Source organism: Aspergillus terreus, genomic scaffold (genome assembly GCF_000149615.1).
Source record: "Aspergillus terreus NIH2624 scaffold_9 genomic scaffold, whole genome shotgun sequence".
NCBI lineage: Eukaryota > Fungi > Ascomycota > Eurotiomycetes > Eurotiales > Aspergillaceae > Aspergillus > Aspergillus terreus.
The window spans coordinates 15,465-32,697 of NT_165932.1; the positions used below are offsets into that span (position 1 = coordinate 15,465).

General features: G+C 52.2%; 5 protein-coding genes across 5 annotated transcripts; 4 read left to right on the forward strand and 1 right to left on the reverse strand.

The window, feature by feature from the left end:
• Positions 1 to 4,012: 4,012 nt before the first annotated feature.
• On the forward strand, positions 4,013 to 5,362 carry ATEG_06244 (putative secretory lipase; the record flags this gene model as incomplete). Its single annotated transcript, XM_001215422.1, has 1 exon — positions 4,013 to 5,362. One exon carries the CDS (start codon positions 4,013 to 4,015, stop codon positions 5,360 to 5,362), a length of 1,350 nt encoding a protein of 449 aa, XP_001215422.1.
• A 519-nt stretch (positions 5,363 to 5,881) lies between these two features.
• Positions 5,882 to 7,177, reverse strand: ATEG_06245 (uncharacterized protein; the record flags this gene model as incomplete). Its single annotated transcript, XM_001215423.1, has 3 exons — positions 5,882 to 6,196; positions 6,262 to 6,748; positions 6,843 to 7,177. The coding sequence occupies 3 exons, from the start codon at positions 7,175 to 7,177 to the stop codon at positions 5,882 to 5,884; spliced, it is 1,137 nt and encodes a 378-aa protein (XP_001215423.1).
• A 2,064-nt stretch (positions 7,178 to 9,241) lies between these two features.
• On the forward strand, positions 9,242 to 11,050 carry ATEG_06246 (GMC family oxidoreductase; the record flags this gene model as incomplete). Its single annotated transcript, XM_001215424.1, has 1 exon — positions 9,242 to 11,050. The coding sequence occupies one exon, from the start codon at positions 9,242 to 9,244 to the stop codon at positions 11,048 to 11,050; it is 1,809 nt and encodes a 602-aa protein (XP_001215424.1).
• A 510-nt stretch (positions 11,051 to 11,560) lies between these two features.
• ATEG_06247 (glycoside hydrolase family 71 protein) lies at positions 11,561 to 14,745 on the forward strand (the record flags this gene model as incomplete). Its single annotated transcript, XM_001215425.1, has 4 exons — positions 11,561 to 11,760; positions 11,832 to 13,331; positions 13,570 to 13,866; positions 13,959 to 14,745. The coding sequence occupies 4 exons, from the start codon at positions 11,561 to 11,563 to the stop codon at positions 14,743 to 14,745; spliced, it is 2,784 nt and encodes a 927-aa protein (XP_001215425.1).
• Positions 14,746 to 15,482: 737 nt separating this feature from the next.
• Positions 15,483 to 16,556, forward strand: ATEG_06248 (uncharacterized protein; the record flags this gene model as incomplete). Its single annotated transcript, XM_001215426.1, has 1 exon — positions 15,483 to 16,556. One exon carries the CDS (start codon positions 15,483 to 15,485, stop codon positions 16,554 to 16,556), a length of 1,074 nt encoding a protein of 357 aa, XP_001215426.1.
• Positions 16,557 to 17,233: the final 677 nt, after the last annotated feature.

Here is a 17,233-nt window from a genome sequence, read left to right on the forward strand (position 1 = left end):
ATCGAGGGGGTAGGATTGGTGTGCCATAATGAATAGCAAGGCTTCATTAATGGCATGGACACTGGAAGATAGAAAAGAGAAATTTTTAGAAGACATGATGTTGGTGGGTTGACAAAGAGAACGCGTCGTGTTACTACCAAAATATGATAGATCTAATAAAGGTTAGTGGTGGTTGGGATAGAACCCGTGATAATCTGGCTACCATCAGTGTCTATTACTATAAGAACACTAGAAATAAGGAATATTTTATAAGAAATATAGCATTTCTGTTGATAATAAAGATGTAGATAAGGATACTATTGCTCTAAATGATTAATATAATGGCTACAATAGAGATAATCTCTAAAATCTACTATTAATGCTGGTAATAGGAAACAAGGTATGTATTAATATATATTTCCATGCCGTATCTCTGGGTAACACCAACTTTTATAGAAAAATGAGAATTCTGCCAGCCACACTAGAGTCTAGGTATTTTTATAAAGATAATTTGAATAAGAGATATAGTTATTTATTTTTTAATATTTTTTTAAAAATTAAATAACGCTTCTATTATAGATTTTTAGAAGGGTTGGGTTAGAAACGGTGAGGTTAATGCGGTTAACCTGACCGGAACCTTAACCGGACTAGGCCTAATTAGGCAAGGCATATTGCTTTTAGCGCCAAGAACGGTTAATCAGGTTAACCTAACCTCTTTTTTTTATACCGCGGTCAGGTAAAAATAAGGTACTTAACCTCACCGTTAACCTGCGGTCAGGTTATGCTGGAGGTCCTTAACCTCCCCTCACCTGGCCATTGCCCACTCTATATATATCTCTCTCTTACTATTCTAATCTATTTTAATTATCTAATATATCTAACGCCTAGGCTATTATACGATTAAATAAATAATAGCTGCTCTACTAGATCTGCTAAACACCTATAATCGTCGAATTATTTTAGATAATGTTCGGATCGCCTCGAAGCTCGACCAGGGTCTACAGAGAACGTCTTTCTAAATAAAGGAGCCATCCGGTTTGCGCCAACCACACAGAGTAATCGCCTCCTTCCCGGGGAGCACCATCCCCAGGCGCTGCATCCCCCGGGGCTCTAGTTCCAGTCTCGGCGGTAGAACGGAGGGGGATATCGCGGGCCGACCGGTGCTAGTATCCTTGGTGTCATGGCTCGTTGGCGTTGGAGATGACGGGGGCGGGGTCGGCAAACACGGGCGATCTAGGGACACTAGTGTATGCGCCACACCTTCCTCTCTATCGCAAACCAGCCAAGCCTCGGGTGGGCTCGACATACGACTATCCCCCAAGAGGTCTTCTGCACGATTTTCTGGCTGTGTCCACACACTTCCCCCTTTGCACCACCAGTGGCACCGTCCCCGTTACCCGCACGCCGCCCACGACCAGTGAGGCCTCGTTAAAGCGCCCGGCTCGATGGACGACTGCAATATTTGCTGCATGTTCACCGTCTTCTTTTCTTGCCGCTATGCATACCCCCACGACGGCTGCACGCAGCCCACTTGTCTTGGTATGTATCATCTTGTGGCGCACGCAGAAGTACACGGACGTGCTGGTTGAGGTTTCAGGTCCGCCATGGAGAGCCCCACGCGCTTGTCAAAAGCGATGGCATAGCGCTATTCCAAACTTATTACGACTCGCCATCGTAGTGTCGGCGCGCGCGAATGACGCCTTTAAGCAATAGACACCGCGACAGGAAAAGCGCGTATTGAGTGTGCCTTGAGACCCTGGGCTACCATTCGCTTTACCAGCTCACCCGCGGCGGCGAGTCCTGCTCTCACTCTTCTAATGGATCCTTCAGATCATACCATTGTTCACAGAGCTCCTTCGTGAGCAGCGTCGTTTTGCGCCGATGATCCCGGGACTGTAAACGATGGCCGTGCATCTTCTACAGGAGCCTTAGTGAGCGGGCGATTGGGGAGAACGAGCGATTCAGGCGGTGGGCTGATGCTTGAATGCGGAACAGAAATTTCACATAGGTTGGCGCCGGTCGTGAAAGGCTGTTCTCATTCTCTTAATGACTGTAGGACACGTTGTAGGCAGTCATGGCTATGACCAAAGCAATGGATTTTGCAGATCTTCGAGCTGATGCAAGTAGATGTGTGATGTGAAGGCACTACTTCTATAATGCTGGGAACCAACTGAGGAGGAATAATTAGAATGCAGACATGCCATTTATGGGAACCGTTGGTATGGTTGACGACAGACGCTCGAGGTTTGACCGGTAGCCCATCAATTCCCCCTCCTTTGATTTCATCGTCTGCAGGCATTGACCCCCAACAGAAGATAGCCTGTCAGCCTAGATAATGACAACAACACGAAGGATCGGGGATGGCGAAAGAGAAGCGATAGCTTTGAGACGCTATTCCGCTGGTAACCGGAGCATACTCTTGCAATCTACCGCCCACCTCGCTCTGAAAGGCCAGCTAAGAATGGCCACGAGCCCCCACAGTCAATATCCAATGGTCCACTTGTGGTATTTCTGCCACTTAATCATCAGTTCCACGCCCTTCAGGTGTAGATGTGAAACTGAATTACCACGGGATCAGGTCATATTAAATTGATAGCCGATTCCCACATCCTTCTGATTCAACCATGGACGTAGTTTTGCTTGTGCCCTCCACCACCCGCTGGGTATGTCCGACGCTGATCATCCGTTTTGACTATCTGCCGAGGTCGTTTCTAACCTGCAGCTACTGGCTTCTCCCTCCGTTTAAAGACGATTTGACTTAACGTGGGCAAGTAAGAGAGAGTCTGTATTGAGATATTCCCATCACCTAATGTGCCAGCTATTGGCCAGTCGCACGGAACTTCTTGCTTTTTAACTATGTCGCGGTTGGTGCAAGACGACGGAGTTTTCGGTTGCTCAGAGACTAGGCGAGAAAATAGTAATGGCAGGGTGTGGAAACCATCGAAGAACCTACGCCCTGGACCGGTGCGAAGCACAGCGTAGCAGCCACGTGAAGGAATGGATGGAACAGTAAGTAAATATATAGTGGGGTACTTGCTATGTTGACCGGACGAGAAGTAAGCTCCGTGGGAGCCAATGCCAAGACCTGAAGGTGGGTCTATTTTGTTGCCAAAGAGCGAGGCAGTCAGCAACTGGAACCTCCTTGGACATTATGAACTTTTCGCACTTTTCGGCAACATATTCACCAAGCTAGGGCAAACAATGTTAAGTCTTAGTTCCAGTTACAACATTGACCGAAACATACCGCACAGCAAAAAGCTTGCGCCCCCGAACCCAGACAAGGACTGGTATAGAACTAGGGCGGGAGGTCGGGGAACGTAAGCAGTTGCTGTGTCCTGGAATATAGCACCACATACGTAAAAGTCAATACACAAGACAGACTTGTGACCGTGCAGTAGGATATTCTTCGTCAATTATGAGTCATTACAATTAAACAAACTCCACTGTGAATTCATCTGTAAACTTTTATCCCTGGTCGAATATAGTTACTCTTCCAGGTAAGAAGGCGTGTGAGCGCTAAGGATCGAATACGACGCCAACATCCGTAAGCTCCGCTTCAAACCACCAAGGCGTGGCTAGTACTTTCCGATAAACTTCCGGAACGTGCTATGGGAACAGCCGTAGGTAATCGGTAGCCGTGTGTACTTGTTGTTCTTTCTAGCTAGAAAACATGCGTGATTTAACTAGTTGTCACATCTGCCAGCCGAGGTTAAGCTGGCTGAATCCCGAATCTTCTGAACAGAGCTTGTTGCCGCAGTTTCAGCGAAATCCTCCCCAGAACGCATATTGTCTGTGTCCAATCAGACGAACAACACCATCATTTCATGTACTAGACCATGTTTTTCATAGTAGTTCTTGACTACTGCGCAAGGACAACTCAAGCCGAGGCAGGAATGCTGAAATAAGTCATACAGCAAGGTGCTGATTGCGGTAGCCGAAATAAATATATAAGGGTGTCGCCAGATGAGATCTGGATACGATTCGAAATCATAATCACCTTCAATCATATTGATTCTTTCACCCATTCTCCAACATGGCGAAGGAAGCCTTCATTCTTTTCCATTTTCTCCTCTTGACTCCGCTGTTTGTGTGGGCCATGCCCGCTTCCAGCAATGCCCCTCTCAGGCCAACTGAAGACGCGTTCTACAGTCCACCATCTGGGTTCGAGAGCATGGCGCCAGGAGCTATCTTACGTTATCGTACCCCGCCGTCGCCAATTGCAGCGTTCGGATTTGCTAGATCCAACCTCCGGTCTGCGTACCAAGTCCTGTACCGAACGACGGACAGTTTCGGCAACCCAATTGCAACAGTCACTACTATCCTGATACCTCATAATGCGGACTTCAATAAGCTTCACTCATACCAGGTTGCCCAGGATGCTGCCGACGCCGATTGTTCCCCCTCCTTTGCCCTGCAGCAACAGTCCACTGTCAGTGGTTCTCTTGCCTTGGCTATGCCCCAGATGGAGTATGTTTTCATAACAAGCGCTCTGGACAAGGGTTGGGTTGTCACGATTCCAGACCATCTGGGACCCAGTGCTGCGTTCTTGGCCAATACTTTGTCAGGAAAGGCCGTGCTGGACAATATTCGTGCGGCATTAGCGTCTGGGAACTTCACACAGATTGAGCCGACTGCGCGAGTCACTATGTGGGGGTATTCTGGAGGTAGTTTGGCTACTGGATTCGCCGCGGAACTCCAGCCGACGTATGCTCCAGAATTAACAATTGCAGGGGCAGCCCTTGGTGGTACAGTACCTAAGATCTTGTCCGTTATAAACACCGTCAACAAAGGGGTCTTTACTGGACTAGTTCCCGCAGGGATCCTTGGGCTCACAAACGAATATCCGGCCGCACGGGAAATCGTTCGTGATATAATCCTGCCAGAAAAGGCAGCTGAGTTTAACAAGGCAAAGCGTCTCTGCCTTACTGGGGCCTTGCGAGAGTACTTTGGCCAGGATATCTATAACTATGTCAACAGCCGCAATGCGTTTTCGAGTTCTGCGGCCCGAGCTGTACTGGACCCGAACTCCATGGGCCAGAATACTCCGAATATCCCGCTATTTATCTACAAGTCGATCAGCGATGAAGTCAGTCCTATTGCAGACAGTGATGAGCTAGTCGCGAAGTACTGCGAAGGCGGAGCCAATGTCGAGTACAAGCGAGATAGGCTATCGGAGCATGCAAGCCTAGAAGTCATAGGTGCTCCAGATGCATTTCTTTGGCTTATTGACCGCATGGCAGGGAAGCCTATCCACGCAGGCTGCACAAACACGACTGTGCTTACTTCTCTGGATAGCCCTAGGGCACTTGCTGTGTTTGGTGCCAGTGGTGTGAATGTTCTGCTGTCCATGTTATCTCTACCTATTGGCCCGCTTATTCCATAGGCCTTGTGTGTATCATGTCACGAATCATTCTCATCAGCCGACTCGCTTGTTACCTGAGTTATTGATCTTGAGTTTTCGATTTTTGGCATTCTCTATAATCCTGCGCTGCGTTTAGCAATTTAGCGAAATTATTGTAGTATCCTATTTTGTTATCATTCCAGGCGTATATATAATACTTCAGAATATATATTTCTGGTGTACCACAATATTAGGAGGTTTAGTTCGAAAGGTCAGAAGTCTGCATAATAGCGTTAACGCATCTTGATGATATCTAGTGGAATCGCGTGACCACTCCGCTATCTTTATAGTCTGTTTTGCGGGGTTGCTCATGTTTTTGTGCCTAGTCAATAATACTGGTCTTGACGATGTACTGGCCATTCTCACTAGACTACTTATCTCTCTTATTTGGAGCATTTTCTCCATTTATCTTTGCTCTCCCGCAGATATGGTTAGTGGGGTGTACCCCAGTCTCTAATAAAACATTAACCTAAGCAGACATGACCTAGAAGTCTTAGGCTTTCAAAACGCCCACACCACAGCAGGAATTTCTCCATCAAGTTCCTTCTCCGTCAGTAGCGAACCAAGAGTATCATCCATCTTGTTCCACTTGACTACCGATACCTTGTGGCTGTTCTGGTGTGCTATCACCACCATTCCTTCTTCCGCGGAAATATCGAACTGGCGCGGGAAAGACCCAAAAGATGGGTATAATCCCACGAAGGAGGTGGCGGAGGTTTGTGCCTGACTGCTGAGGGAGAACATCGCTATAGAGTCATTTCCTGGCCCAAAAGTGTTATCGTTACGATTCGATATCACGACATGATCATTGCCCGGCTATGGGGGAAAAGGGATGTTAGCACGTCTGGGATATTGACAATGATGAACAAAGATAGACTCACCGAGATAGCAATCTCTGCGGCCTTTGAGCCAGCTGGAGGGGTTGATCCGCCGTACGTGCTCCCTTCATAGAATTTCGAGAATACGATCGTGCCATTATTTGAATACGTCACGTCGTACCCCCTCAGGGAATTGTCAAGCTCTGTCACCAGATAGAATCGGACGTTCTTTGGTCGAATCAGGCCTGCCTTTCTAGGAACCCAGAAGACAGCATGTCTTGGACCAGAACCCGGAGACACAACCAGTGGCAGCTGCTCCTCTAGATGGCCTGTGGTTGGGCATATGCGAAAGATGCGGACAAGGTCAGCTCCTAGGTCCGGAACAAGGACAAACTGCCCGGACGGGTCGATTACGACTCCATGGGGATGTGGCGCGTCTTGTCGCCCAGGGACTGGTCCTGGGGCGGGCATGGTGAATGTGAACGATTGAGAGTGGTTGAAGTGACCGCTGGCAGGATCAACAGAGTAGGTCGTGACTGCAGACCCTGAGCTAAACGATGAATTTTAGTAACATGATCGATGAGTGACAAAGCCTTCCAGGCAAAGGAACTTGCTAGAAAGCAAGAAGATCAGAGGTTACTCACTAGTGTGCGACTGCAAAGAATCTCTGGTCTGGTTGTTGGACCGGTGTATAAAACGCAGACGCAACAGATCCTACCAAAGTCTGGAGTTGCTCAACCTTTGTGAAAGAGCCATCCGAGTTGAGCTTGAAGGATGACAGCGTGGAATTAGGGTGATCAATGCCTTCATCCAAACAATACAAAAAATCATTCTCCCTATCCAGCATCAACCACGAAGGGCTCGTGCCGCAGTGAGTTGTCTCAGAGAGCTTCGTCAATTGATAGCTTTCGCCGGACGCTGCCAGGCTTAGCGATGTCACTTTGCCCGCATATGACGCTGCGTAGAGTCGCGACGCCATGACATCGTTCTTAAATAGGAGAGCAGCTACCAGTAAAAACTTCATTGCAGCGGTCTCAAGTGTGCGCAGTTATGCTGATTGTCCAAGTCAAACGATACCGGTCCGTCCGGGGAATGGTGCCTGACGCGTTAAGTGAATTAAATAGCTGGCGGTCATCCTGTCAGGCACTCCACGGGAACAAAAAGAGTTCGCACCTTTGGTGCAGCGGAAATTATTGGGGCGAAGCTCCGATCCTCACAACTCTAATAAGCACTAGATTAAATGGGCCAAGACCATGCAGGATAGAGATCATGGTGGATCCCAGAGTTGAACAAAGACATAGATGGGAATTATATTGTCATATCTTCCATGGCACTAGCTTAGAAATGTAGTGAAATTTGTTTCTTTCGTATTTTCGACCGGCCAAAATCTGTTGGCTGCGGTCTGTCGGCTGCAAATACGGCCGAAAATATCACCAGATTCGGTATACGCCGAATAAAAGGTCCGACCGGGAATTTGTGCGTTCGCATGTAGTAATTGCTAGCACTTGGGATGGGTATTATTCCCTGAACAGAGGGTCCTCCGAATTTTGATGGACCAGCTGCCAGGTTCAGGCGTCACTAGGACATAGCATGGACAACCATCACGCCACATTGATATGCTTCAGCCGTGAACACGAGGGCTAAGGTTAATCACAGATACAACACTGACCTATCAATTAACTCCGTGCGTCCACGTTGGAAGGCTCAGGAGGTCCTCAGTTTCTGGTGGCTCATTAGATACGGTAAATGAGGTTATAGGTCCTCGGGACGCCTAGAGTGGGGCGGCTTCTCGGCATGCCGAGAATAGATGTCTATATCGGCGGAACACCCTAGAAATGATGGCGTGTAGAAAGACGAGCCAGGGCTTGGCGAGGGTTGTGTCTGATCCGACACTTGTACTAGCCGTTTCTTTGCCATATTGACGAGGGTTGATCCGAATTTCTCAGCATCTCGGTCTCGATCTCTTGATGACGATCTACGTGGGAAGAGCTCTGCAGAGTGCAATCGGAACGGAGCGTATGACGGTAAAAAGACGGCGTTTGAGATGACGGTAGGGGAGTGGTCATCTAGGAACTGGTCTATCAGCATTTACTGGTAGTGATGTCCTTTGGTTTTCATTTCCGCAACTGTTATTCAAGGTCGGATGTGGACTTGCCATTTCCCTTCCGCATACAATGTAGTCCATACCCCAGCCAACATGGCAATCAAGGCAATCCATCCCAGTCAGCATCCCGTCCCGTGAGGATAACTGGTAGGACATCACATTTGAGATATGTGCCTTACAGAAATCTCGGCCTTGGCTCCTGTGGACAACAGGACAGTCCACAGTCCCCATGCGCCAGTCAAACGTAACCTTTCATTACACTTAAGCCGAGCATCAAGCCTAGTCAGCTTCACCGGATACCAGACGCAATTAGCAAGGGGTCAGAGCTAGGTCGAGTGAGTTTGTTGCGTGGGGTTCTGCTATAATCGGGTCTCGAACGTCGATTGCTTCTCGCTTATAGCACGTTCTATTAAGAACGTGCTTTGGATAATGGAGCAGAATGTTAGCTCCTCCCAGATAACGCCCGTTCCGGGACCGGTGAGGGTAATCCTTACTTGTCGGCGCAAGGATAGTCGGGGTACGTAAACACGAGAACCAGAAAGCTTACAGTGTGTTCCGGTCCGTGGTCTACGAAGGATCTGCGCCGGTTCGCATGTTGGGTCTTATCATTGTGGAAGGCAAACAAGGTCGCGAACAGCTAATAGTACTCAGAGCGGTGGTAGTTTTGACCAACTCGACAATCTTCTTGTATTACATGTATGAAGACAGCCCAATAACATGTGCACCACTACGGCCAGGACGGTAATTAGATCTGGAAGTGGAGTAGTATCGCTGTAAATGTAGGTAGAACCTACCACAGTATATTCATGCTATAAATTGTCCCTCCCTCACCCCTGGCGATTAGGGGACGATAGCTGAAAACGCTGTGGTCATTTGTCATTGCCCTTCGTTCGTTTCATTTCCTTACCGGCCTCTCGCCTCCTTAAGACTATCATCGCGATGAGACATATTGGTTACTTTCTTTTGCCTCTGGCAACGGTCTGCGCTTACCTGGTGTCCGAGCAGGTTGACGTTCAAGCCAGTCTACTCACCAACCCGGAAGAGGTCGCCGACAAGAACTTCGATTACATTATCGCGGGTGGTGGTTTGACTGGTCTAACTGTGGCCGCCAAACTGACAGAGAACCCTAACATCGAGGTCCTGGTTATCGAAAAGGGCTTCTATGAGTCCAACGACGGGCCAATTATCGAGGACCCAAACGCGTACGGTCAAATCTTCGGCACGACTGTGGACCAGAACTACCTCACTGTGCCCCTTATCAACAACCGCACCGACAACATCAAGTCCGGAAAGGGCCTCGGAGGATCTACGTTAATTAATGGCGATTCATGGACTCGCCCTGATAAGGTCCAGATCGATTCGTGGGAAACGGTTTTTGGCAACGAGGGTTGGAACTGGGACAACGTATTCAAATATATGAACCAGGCTGAACGTGCCCGTGCCCCGAATGCTACCCAGATCGCCGCCGGCCATCACTTTGACCCTGCTTGTCATGGATTCAACGGCACCGTCCACGCTGGGCCCCGTGACAACGGCCAGCGTTGGTCTCCTCTGATGAAAGCGCTTATGAACACTACTTCTGCCCTTGGCGTTCCAACTCAGGTGGATTTCCACTGTGGCCACCCTCGTGGTGTTTCCATGATCCCTAATAACCTGTTGGAGGATCAGGTGCGCGCGGATGCAGCCCATGAATGGCTCCTTCCCAACTACCGCCGGAAAAACCTAAAGGTCTTGACGGGACAGCTTGTGGGAAAGGTCATCTTTGATCAGGATGCTCCCGGCCTGAAGGCGATTGGAGTGAACTTCGGCACCAACAAGGCTGTTAACTTCAATGTCTACGCCAATCATGAAGTTTTGTTGGCTGCCGGCTCTGCGATCTCGCCTTTGATCTTGGAGTACTCCGGTATTGGCCTGAGATCCGTCCTTGAGAAGGCCAACGTTCCGCAGCTTCTTGAATTGCCAGTCGGAATCAATATGCAGGATCAGACTACAACTACTGTCCGCGCGCGTAGCACTCCCGCTGGTTTCGGCCAGGGTCAGGCTGTCTATTTTGCCAACTTTACAGAGACCTTCGAGGAAGACGCTCCGTATGCTGCTGAGCTACTCAAGACGCAGCTTGACCAATGGGCCGAGGAAACTGTCGCACGCGGTGGCTTCCACAATGTCACTGCACTCAAAGTCCAATACGAAAACTACCGTGACTGGCTACTTAATGAGGACGTAGCATATGCCGAGCTGTTCCTTGACACCTCAGGACAGATCAACTTCGACCTATGGGACCTTATTCCCTTTACTCGCGGTTCTACCCACATCCTTAGCAGTGATCCTTATCTCTGGCAATTTGCCAATGATCCTAAGTTCTTCTTCAATGAACTGGATCTTCTGGGCCAGGCCGCCGCGTCCAGGCTTGCTCGCAAGCTCCAGAACAGTGGAGCGATGGCCAACTATTTTGACGGGGAGATAATCCCTGGCTCTGAATTACCCAACGAAGCAAGTCTGGAGCAGTGGGCCGAGTACGTCAAGGATAACTTCCGCGCTAACTGGCATGCTGTGGGTACCTGCTCAATGATGTCGAAGGATCTTGGTGGTGTTGTTGATGCATCTGCTAAGGTTTACGACACCCAGCGCCTTCGCGTTATTGACGGCTCTATCCCTCCCACTCAAGTGTCTTCTCACGTCATGACAATCTTCTACGGCATGGCTCTGCGCATTGCTGAATCCATCCTGGAGGACTATGCCAAGGCTTAAACGCGTCTCAATACATATCAAATTTCTTGATTGACAATTGCGCGTGGGCTTGGTGTGATGACCCGTTCCTCTCTGCTCATACCTTTGTAAATGGTCTATCGTCGACGTCTGGAGTCGGGTACTAGTGTTGCGCTAGGAGATAAAGGCTATCCAGCGGCATCGGCCGACGTTTTGTATCGTTTGTCATTCTGGGTTTGAGCTGGCAGCTGGCATGTTGTATTGGTCCATTTAGTCAAGATTAATTTGCCAAATATATGGATTCAGAAGTCCTTACGTATTTGATCTACTACTATTCCCTACGGCGTCGGTGACATTCGGCTTACATACAGTGCAGCTACAAGTACAGGCCGCGGCCGTCTTTGCGCATTTTATGGTTGGCACTCCGTATGTTCCGTCGCCGGATCCTCGCTAACGGGACAGGTCACCAACACGACCAACTATACTTCTGATGACTGGGAAAACGATATTCGTCTAGCGCAGGATGCGCACATCGATGCCTTCGCCCTCAACATGGCGTATGCCGACCCGACCAACCCGGATGCCCTCGCGGCGGCGTTTTCCGCCGCCGACAGTCTCGGCTTCAAAATCTTCTTCTCCTTTGACTACGCGGGCAACGGCGCCTGGCCCAAGGCAGACATGCTTGCCCTCATCCAGCAGTACAGTGCGCACGTGTCCTACGACTTCTACAAGGGACAGGCCTTTGTCTCGACGTTTGAAGGCCCCGCACGCGCCGACGACTGCCCCGAGATCAAGGCGGCCACCGACTGCTTCTTCATCCCAGTTGGTCCTCGCAGGGAGCCAAGCCGGCCGTGGCGACGGGGGTCATGGATGGGCTATTCAGCTGGGCGGGCTGGCCCTGGGGCCCCCAGGACGTGGACGCCTCGTATCTCCAGTATCTGGAGTCGCGGCCGTGCATGATGCCGGTCTCGCTGTGGTTCTTCACCAACCTGCCCGGGTACAAAAAAATCTGGATGTGGCACGGGGACCATCTGTGGCATGATCAATGGCAGGAGGTCCTGTATGTGCAACCGGAGTTTGTCCAGATCATCTCGTGGAACGACTACGGGGAGAGCCACTACATCGGCCCGCTATACGACCATGCCATGGAGGCCTTTGACATTGGCGCGGCCCCCTTCAACTACGCCACGGACATGCCCCACGACGGCTGGCGCGCGACGATCCCCTTCTGGGCCGACATGTATAAGCATGGAATGGCCGAGGTGACCGAGGAGACCATCATCGCCTGGTATCGGCTCACCCCCGGCGCGGCCTGTGCCAGCGGCCGCACCAGCAGCAACACGGCCTCCCAGCTGCAGGTCGAGTTCCCCCCGGCCGAGATGGCCCAGGATCGCATCTTCTTCTCCGTGGTGCTGGGCTCGTTCTCAGGCGCCGTCGTGTCGATTGGTGACTGGTCCCAGACGGTGGGCTGGTCCGATGTGCCGGATGATGATGTCGGCGTGTACCACGGCGATGTCGCCATCGGCGCCCATCGGGGCCCGGTGACTGTGTCTCTGGTGCGGGATAATGTGATTATTGCGACGATCGAGGGCAAGGCCGTCTCGTCGACCTGTGCATATGGCGTGCAAAATTGGAATGCCTGGGTCGGAAGTGCGTCGACAGGGGAGAGTGTGTCGGCACGACCCACCCGTCTGCTATCCGAGCAGGTCTGCATGAACGGCACCGGTGCGAATAACTTTGCCGGTCTGTGTGGATTTGCCTGTCGATATGGATACTGTCCGCTAGGTGCCTGCACCTGCACGCGCATGGGCATCGGCTACGAGCCGCCTAACGCCACGGGCGTTATCGGATACCCGATTGCGGGCGAAGACGCTAGTTACAGCGGGCTGTGCGCCTTTGACTGCAACCTGGGCTACTGCCCCGAGAATGCCTGCGGTACGGTCGAGGTCCCGCTGAGCACGCCGACCGTCTCGCCCTTCCTGCCCCCGGCCTGTGTGTCTGGCGCAGGCGAGGGCAACCTGGCTGGGCTGTGCGACTTTGGCTGTGTCCATGGCTTCTGTCCTATGAATGCCTGCACCTGCACGGGGCAGGGGGGCGCTGAATGTCATGGACCCCACGAGCGATGCCGTTGGGGCCGCTGCACCGGGCTTGGACGCCACCGTCTACGGTCCTCTGTGCGAGTACACTTGTGCCTGCGGATACTGTCCCGAAGGCGCCTGTGTCGTCGTCGAGGATGCGGGCTCTGGGTCTGGAAATGGACCGGGCGATGGCGAGGTCTACGAAGCCCCGTCGATCTGGAATATGCCCTCACCCGTCGTGCAATGTGAGCCTCCATGCTCGCTGATCATGCCGCCGCTGCAGCTGGACAGTCCATCTGTGATATCCATCCCTCCCTGGGAGAGCCCCGTCGAGCAGAGTTACTTGACCACCAGAACGACCACCTATGACGATGGAGTCGTCGAAACATACCATGGCTATGCGGTGGCTACCACCACTATTACGCTATCCTTCCCTCCTGCTACGTGTTGAGTCCCTCCTCGCTAATCCACCCTCACTGACAGTCCATCATCAGCGGTCGTCACTGAGATCCCTGTGTGGGGAGTGACCATCAATGCCAGCCAGGCGCAGCCCACAGAGTTGGAAATGACGAGCAGTATCACCCTGCCTTATATGGTGTTGTCGCTGCCCCCGTTCGACGAAGATCCCAACGCAACCAGCATGACGGGCACGGTCCTCCCACCCCGGTATCCATGGTCCCAGACCACCAAGGACCCCAAGCTCAATACTGCGACTACCACCTGGTCGTCCGGCAGTGCGACTCCAACGGCCAATAGTGATGACCCGGACGTCGGCATCCCGTGTGTGCCATTCTGCCATCAATGTCTCTGGTGCCCCCCGACTGGAGCACCGGCGGCGGCGGCGGCAGTGGTGGGGGCTCTGACGATGGCAGCAACAACAACAACAACAACAACAACAACGAGGACGAGGAGTGCAGCACGCGAGAGGCGGATATTTGCTCCAGGGTGTGTGTTGCCGGGTCCGGGTGTGAATTCGACTGCTCCACGACCACGGGCTGTTCCGTCACGGCCTCGGCCAACAGCACCGTGGGCACGCCCGCGCTCGCCGTGGCCATCACGCTGGAGCAATGGCCTGAAGCGACTGACGAACCCGGTGCAGAGGTGACCAGCATCGCCCGGTCTCTGGACTCCCGGCTCTCCTCCCTGTACGGAGACCTCACCGTCCTGACGGGATACGGGGATGGCGCCGCCACGCCCACCAGCACCAGTCGCGCGACCACGACGACCAGCGCGCCCCCGGACCTCCCCACCTCCCTCTCCAGCCTCCAGTTCGTGGTCTTCCTGCGCAAACCCGTCGACTCCCTGGACGACTGGACCTGGTCTGGCTACCTCCTCCCGTTGTACTACGACGAGGCGTACGTGTGCAACAACGCGTACGAGGTGGTCACAAGCACCAATTATCTCCCCGATCAGACACATGTGGACTCAGACTACGGGTATCCAACGTATCTGGGTCCGTTTGAGGTGCAGGATTTGAACTGCGGGTATGTGTCTGAAGGCCTGACGCCCGGCGACGTGCACTGCGGCACCCAGGTGGTGACGTGTCTCGAGCTGGATGCGCTGCATGCCCTGGGATACCGGGGTATACTTGGGCGGATACGGAGTTTTATATGCAGGCTTGGTGTCCGATGGGCTAAGGGCGGCGATTTTGTACCATAAGACTGAATATGATTTGTATCATCCGAGGCGTGTAGCGTAGGAAATTCGGCCTTATGTAAGGATTTCGCGAGGGAGCGGCCATATTGGCTGCGACAGATCGCAGCGAGAAGATACAAAGTCAGTAGTATGAAGATCAAGCTAGCCAAGCAAGGTTAGCTCCCATCAGATACCCACCCTGAGCGAGCGCAAGGCCAACTATAAAAAGGGCCGATCCCTCTGTACTTCATCTCCATCCTTTTTCTTCCCTGCCACCCCGAGTAAAGGACAACAGTCACCCATGTCGGCCGATCCGTATCTTTCCAGACAGGATGAGCGGAATTGAGAAGTGTCCTGCCGAGAGACTTGACAGTATCCTCTCGTTCCTCCAATTGCGCGATATTTGCAATCTCCGCCTCACGAGCCGCGACCTGGCACTCCGAGTCTCCGCAGCCCCTTCGCTCGCATCCCACCTGGCGCAAAGACAGGTCGACGTGACAGAACGCAGTCTCCGGGCCGTAGTCGAGACGACAGCAAAGCCAGGCCGACTAGGCTGCTTCATTGACGACTTGGTCCTGGTCGGCGTGGTGAACAACACCAAATTCCTCACGCAAGAGGTCAAATATGCTTCCGAGGGCACCGGGTCCCGCACAAAGGCACAGCAGGACCTTGAGATCCTGACTCGACGGCAAACAGAATATAACACCTGGCATGCGTCTCGCGGTGATGTTCTCCTGCTGAGTCAGATCTTTCGCAACCTCATGGCCCATGGGAGGCGCCGCGGTCTCCGCTCCCTTTCCCTGGCCGTCGTGGTCTATCGCGAGGACGCGCAGACGAGACAGTCCCCCGCCGATGGGGGCGGCTGGACGCTGATCTGGCAAGCGGCCGCCGACACGTTCCGGACGGCGCTGGCGGCGGTCGCAGCGAGTGGGATCGCGGTGCAGCGCCTCGACGTCTACAACAGTGTAGAGCGGTGTAGCCTGGCGTGCAATGTACCCAGTTCCGTGAACTTTGAATTCAACGCGCTAGCCACGTCCCTCGCGTCGCTGAAAACACTCGCCGTGAGCTTCTCGGATCGGATTATCAATCCACGGACAGAGGATTTCGGCCTGACGGGCGACTCAGCGGACGAGTGGGACGAGCGTTGGGAAGATAAGTTGAGGGAAACTGAGGATATAGAGCAGGAGGTGTATCAAGATTCAACGTTTAGTGGTCTTCCCGCCTTGATAAAACGTTGCCGGGGACTCGAGAGTCTCGAACTCCATCATTATCAACTTCAGGATCTGATCGTCTCGGAACTCAACCGGTACCGTGAACGGTTCTTCCCATCCATAGCTGAGATGGATCCGCTACCTCCGTTGAAGCGCCTCGTCCTCCGCGGATTACGGGTGAGATCAGCAGATATACTCGCCTTTCTACAAAGGCTACAGCCAACGCTGAGAGAGCTCTCGCTACGGAATCTGATTCTCCTCGACGGGGCAAAGTACGAGACCATCTTCGGTTACTGCACGTCGGAGGAGGCGGCCTTGGAGCGGTTGTACTTGGACCATTTGCTGGAGCCGGTAGTGACTGCCAGTGGCGCGTACAGCTGCCGCCGACTGGTCTATTTTACCGGGGAACCGAACCAGGAGCCTAAGCTCCGGCGCAAGGATCTCCCACGCCGCGGTAGTAACACGGTAGAAAGGATCGGTGCAGCACAGACCAGGCAGCCGATTCCGTACTTCTCAGTCTCGGTCCCGTTGAGAGAAAGGGGCAGTAGGCCTGCCTTTTCCCCGAACGTCAGGGCTCCCTATTCTCTGTGTCTTTATGGGCCGCATGATTATGGACCCCCATGAGTCGGGACAGTGGTGTGGCATGTGTGTGTGTGTGTGACTTATTAATATAGACTGCGGAGGAGGTTCCAATTATATTAGATAGGGTAAATATTAAAATTAGGAAGTAATAGTAGACAGTTAGCGCCCGTCACTTCCTACAGAAAAAATAACGTATAGAGGCAGCGATAGGCAGTATAAGAAAGCATATAATTAGAATATAGTATAAAAAGTAATAGGAGCAATACTAAGGTAGTTTAGAGAATGTTCTATACGGGGAATAGATAAATCAGGCTAGCGACGGGTAAAGTGCGCGACTCTAGCACTCTGTGTAGCTGGAGTTTGTATAGGCAGTGACGGTGACTTTGCGATGTCTATATGTTGGACCGCGTAGCTTTCTATGACCGCACCAACTCGAACTCGCTGGACGAAAGCCTGGAGCAGATTCATCTGGCTGAGTGCGGGAGGGATGGGAGGGAAAGCAGAGGTAAACAGCGGCCACAGAGTCAAAGGAATGCTCGCTCAGGAGGCGGCGCAATCGCCGCGCTGACCAGTTCTGCGTACATGTCATGAATGCGGTGGGGTTTAAGACGCCACAAGCTCACGGTCGCTGAATTGGTCGCGGGCTTGCACGAAATGGACCTGGCGTCATGTCATTGATCAGGAAGGCGAGACCTTCGAGTTTCGTGCCACCCGTCTTG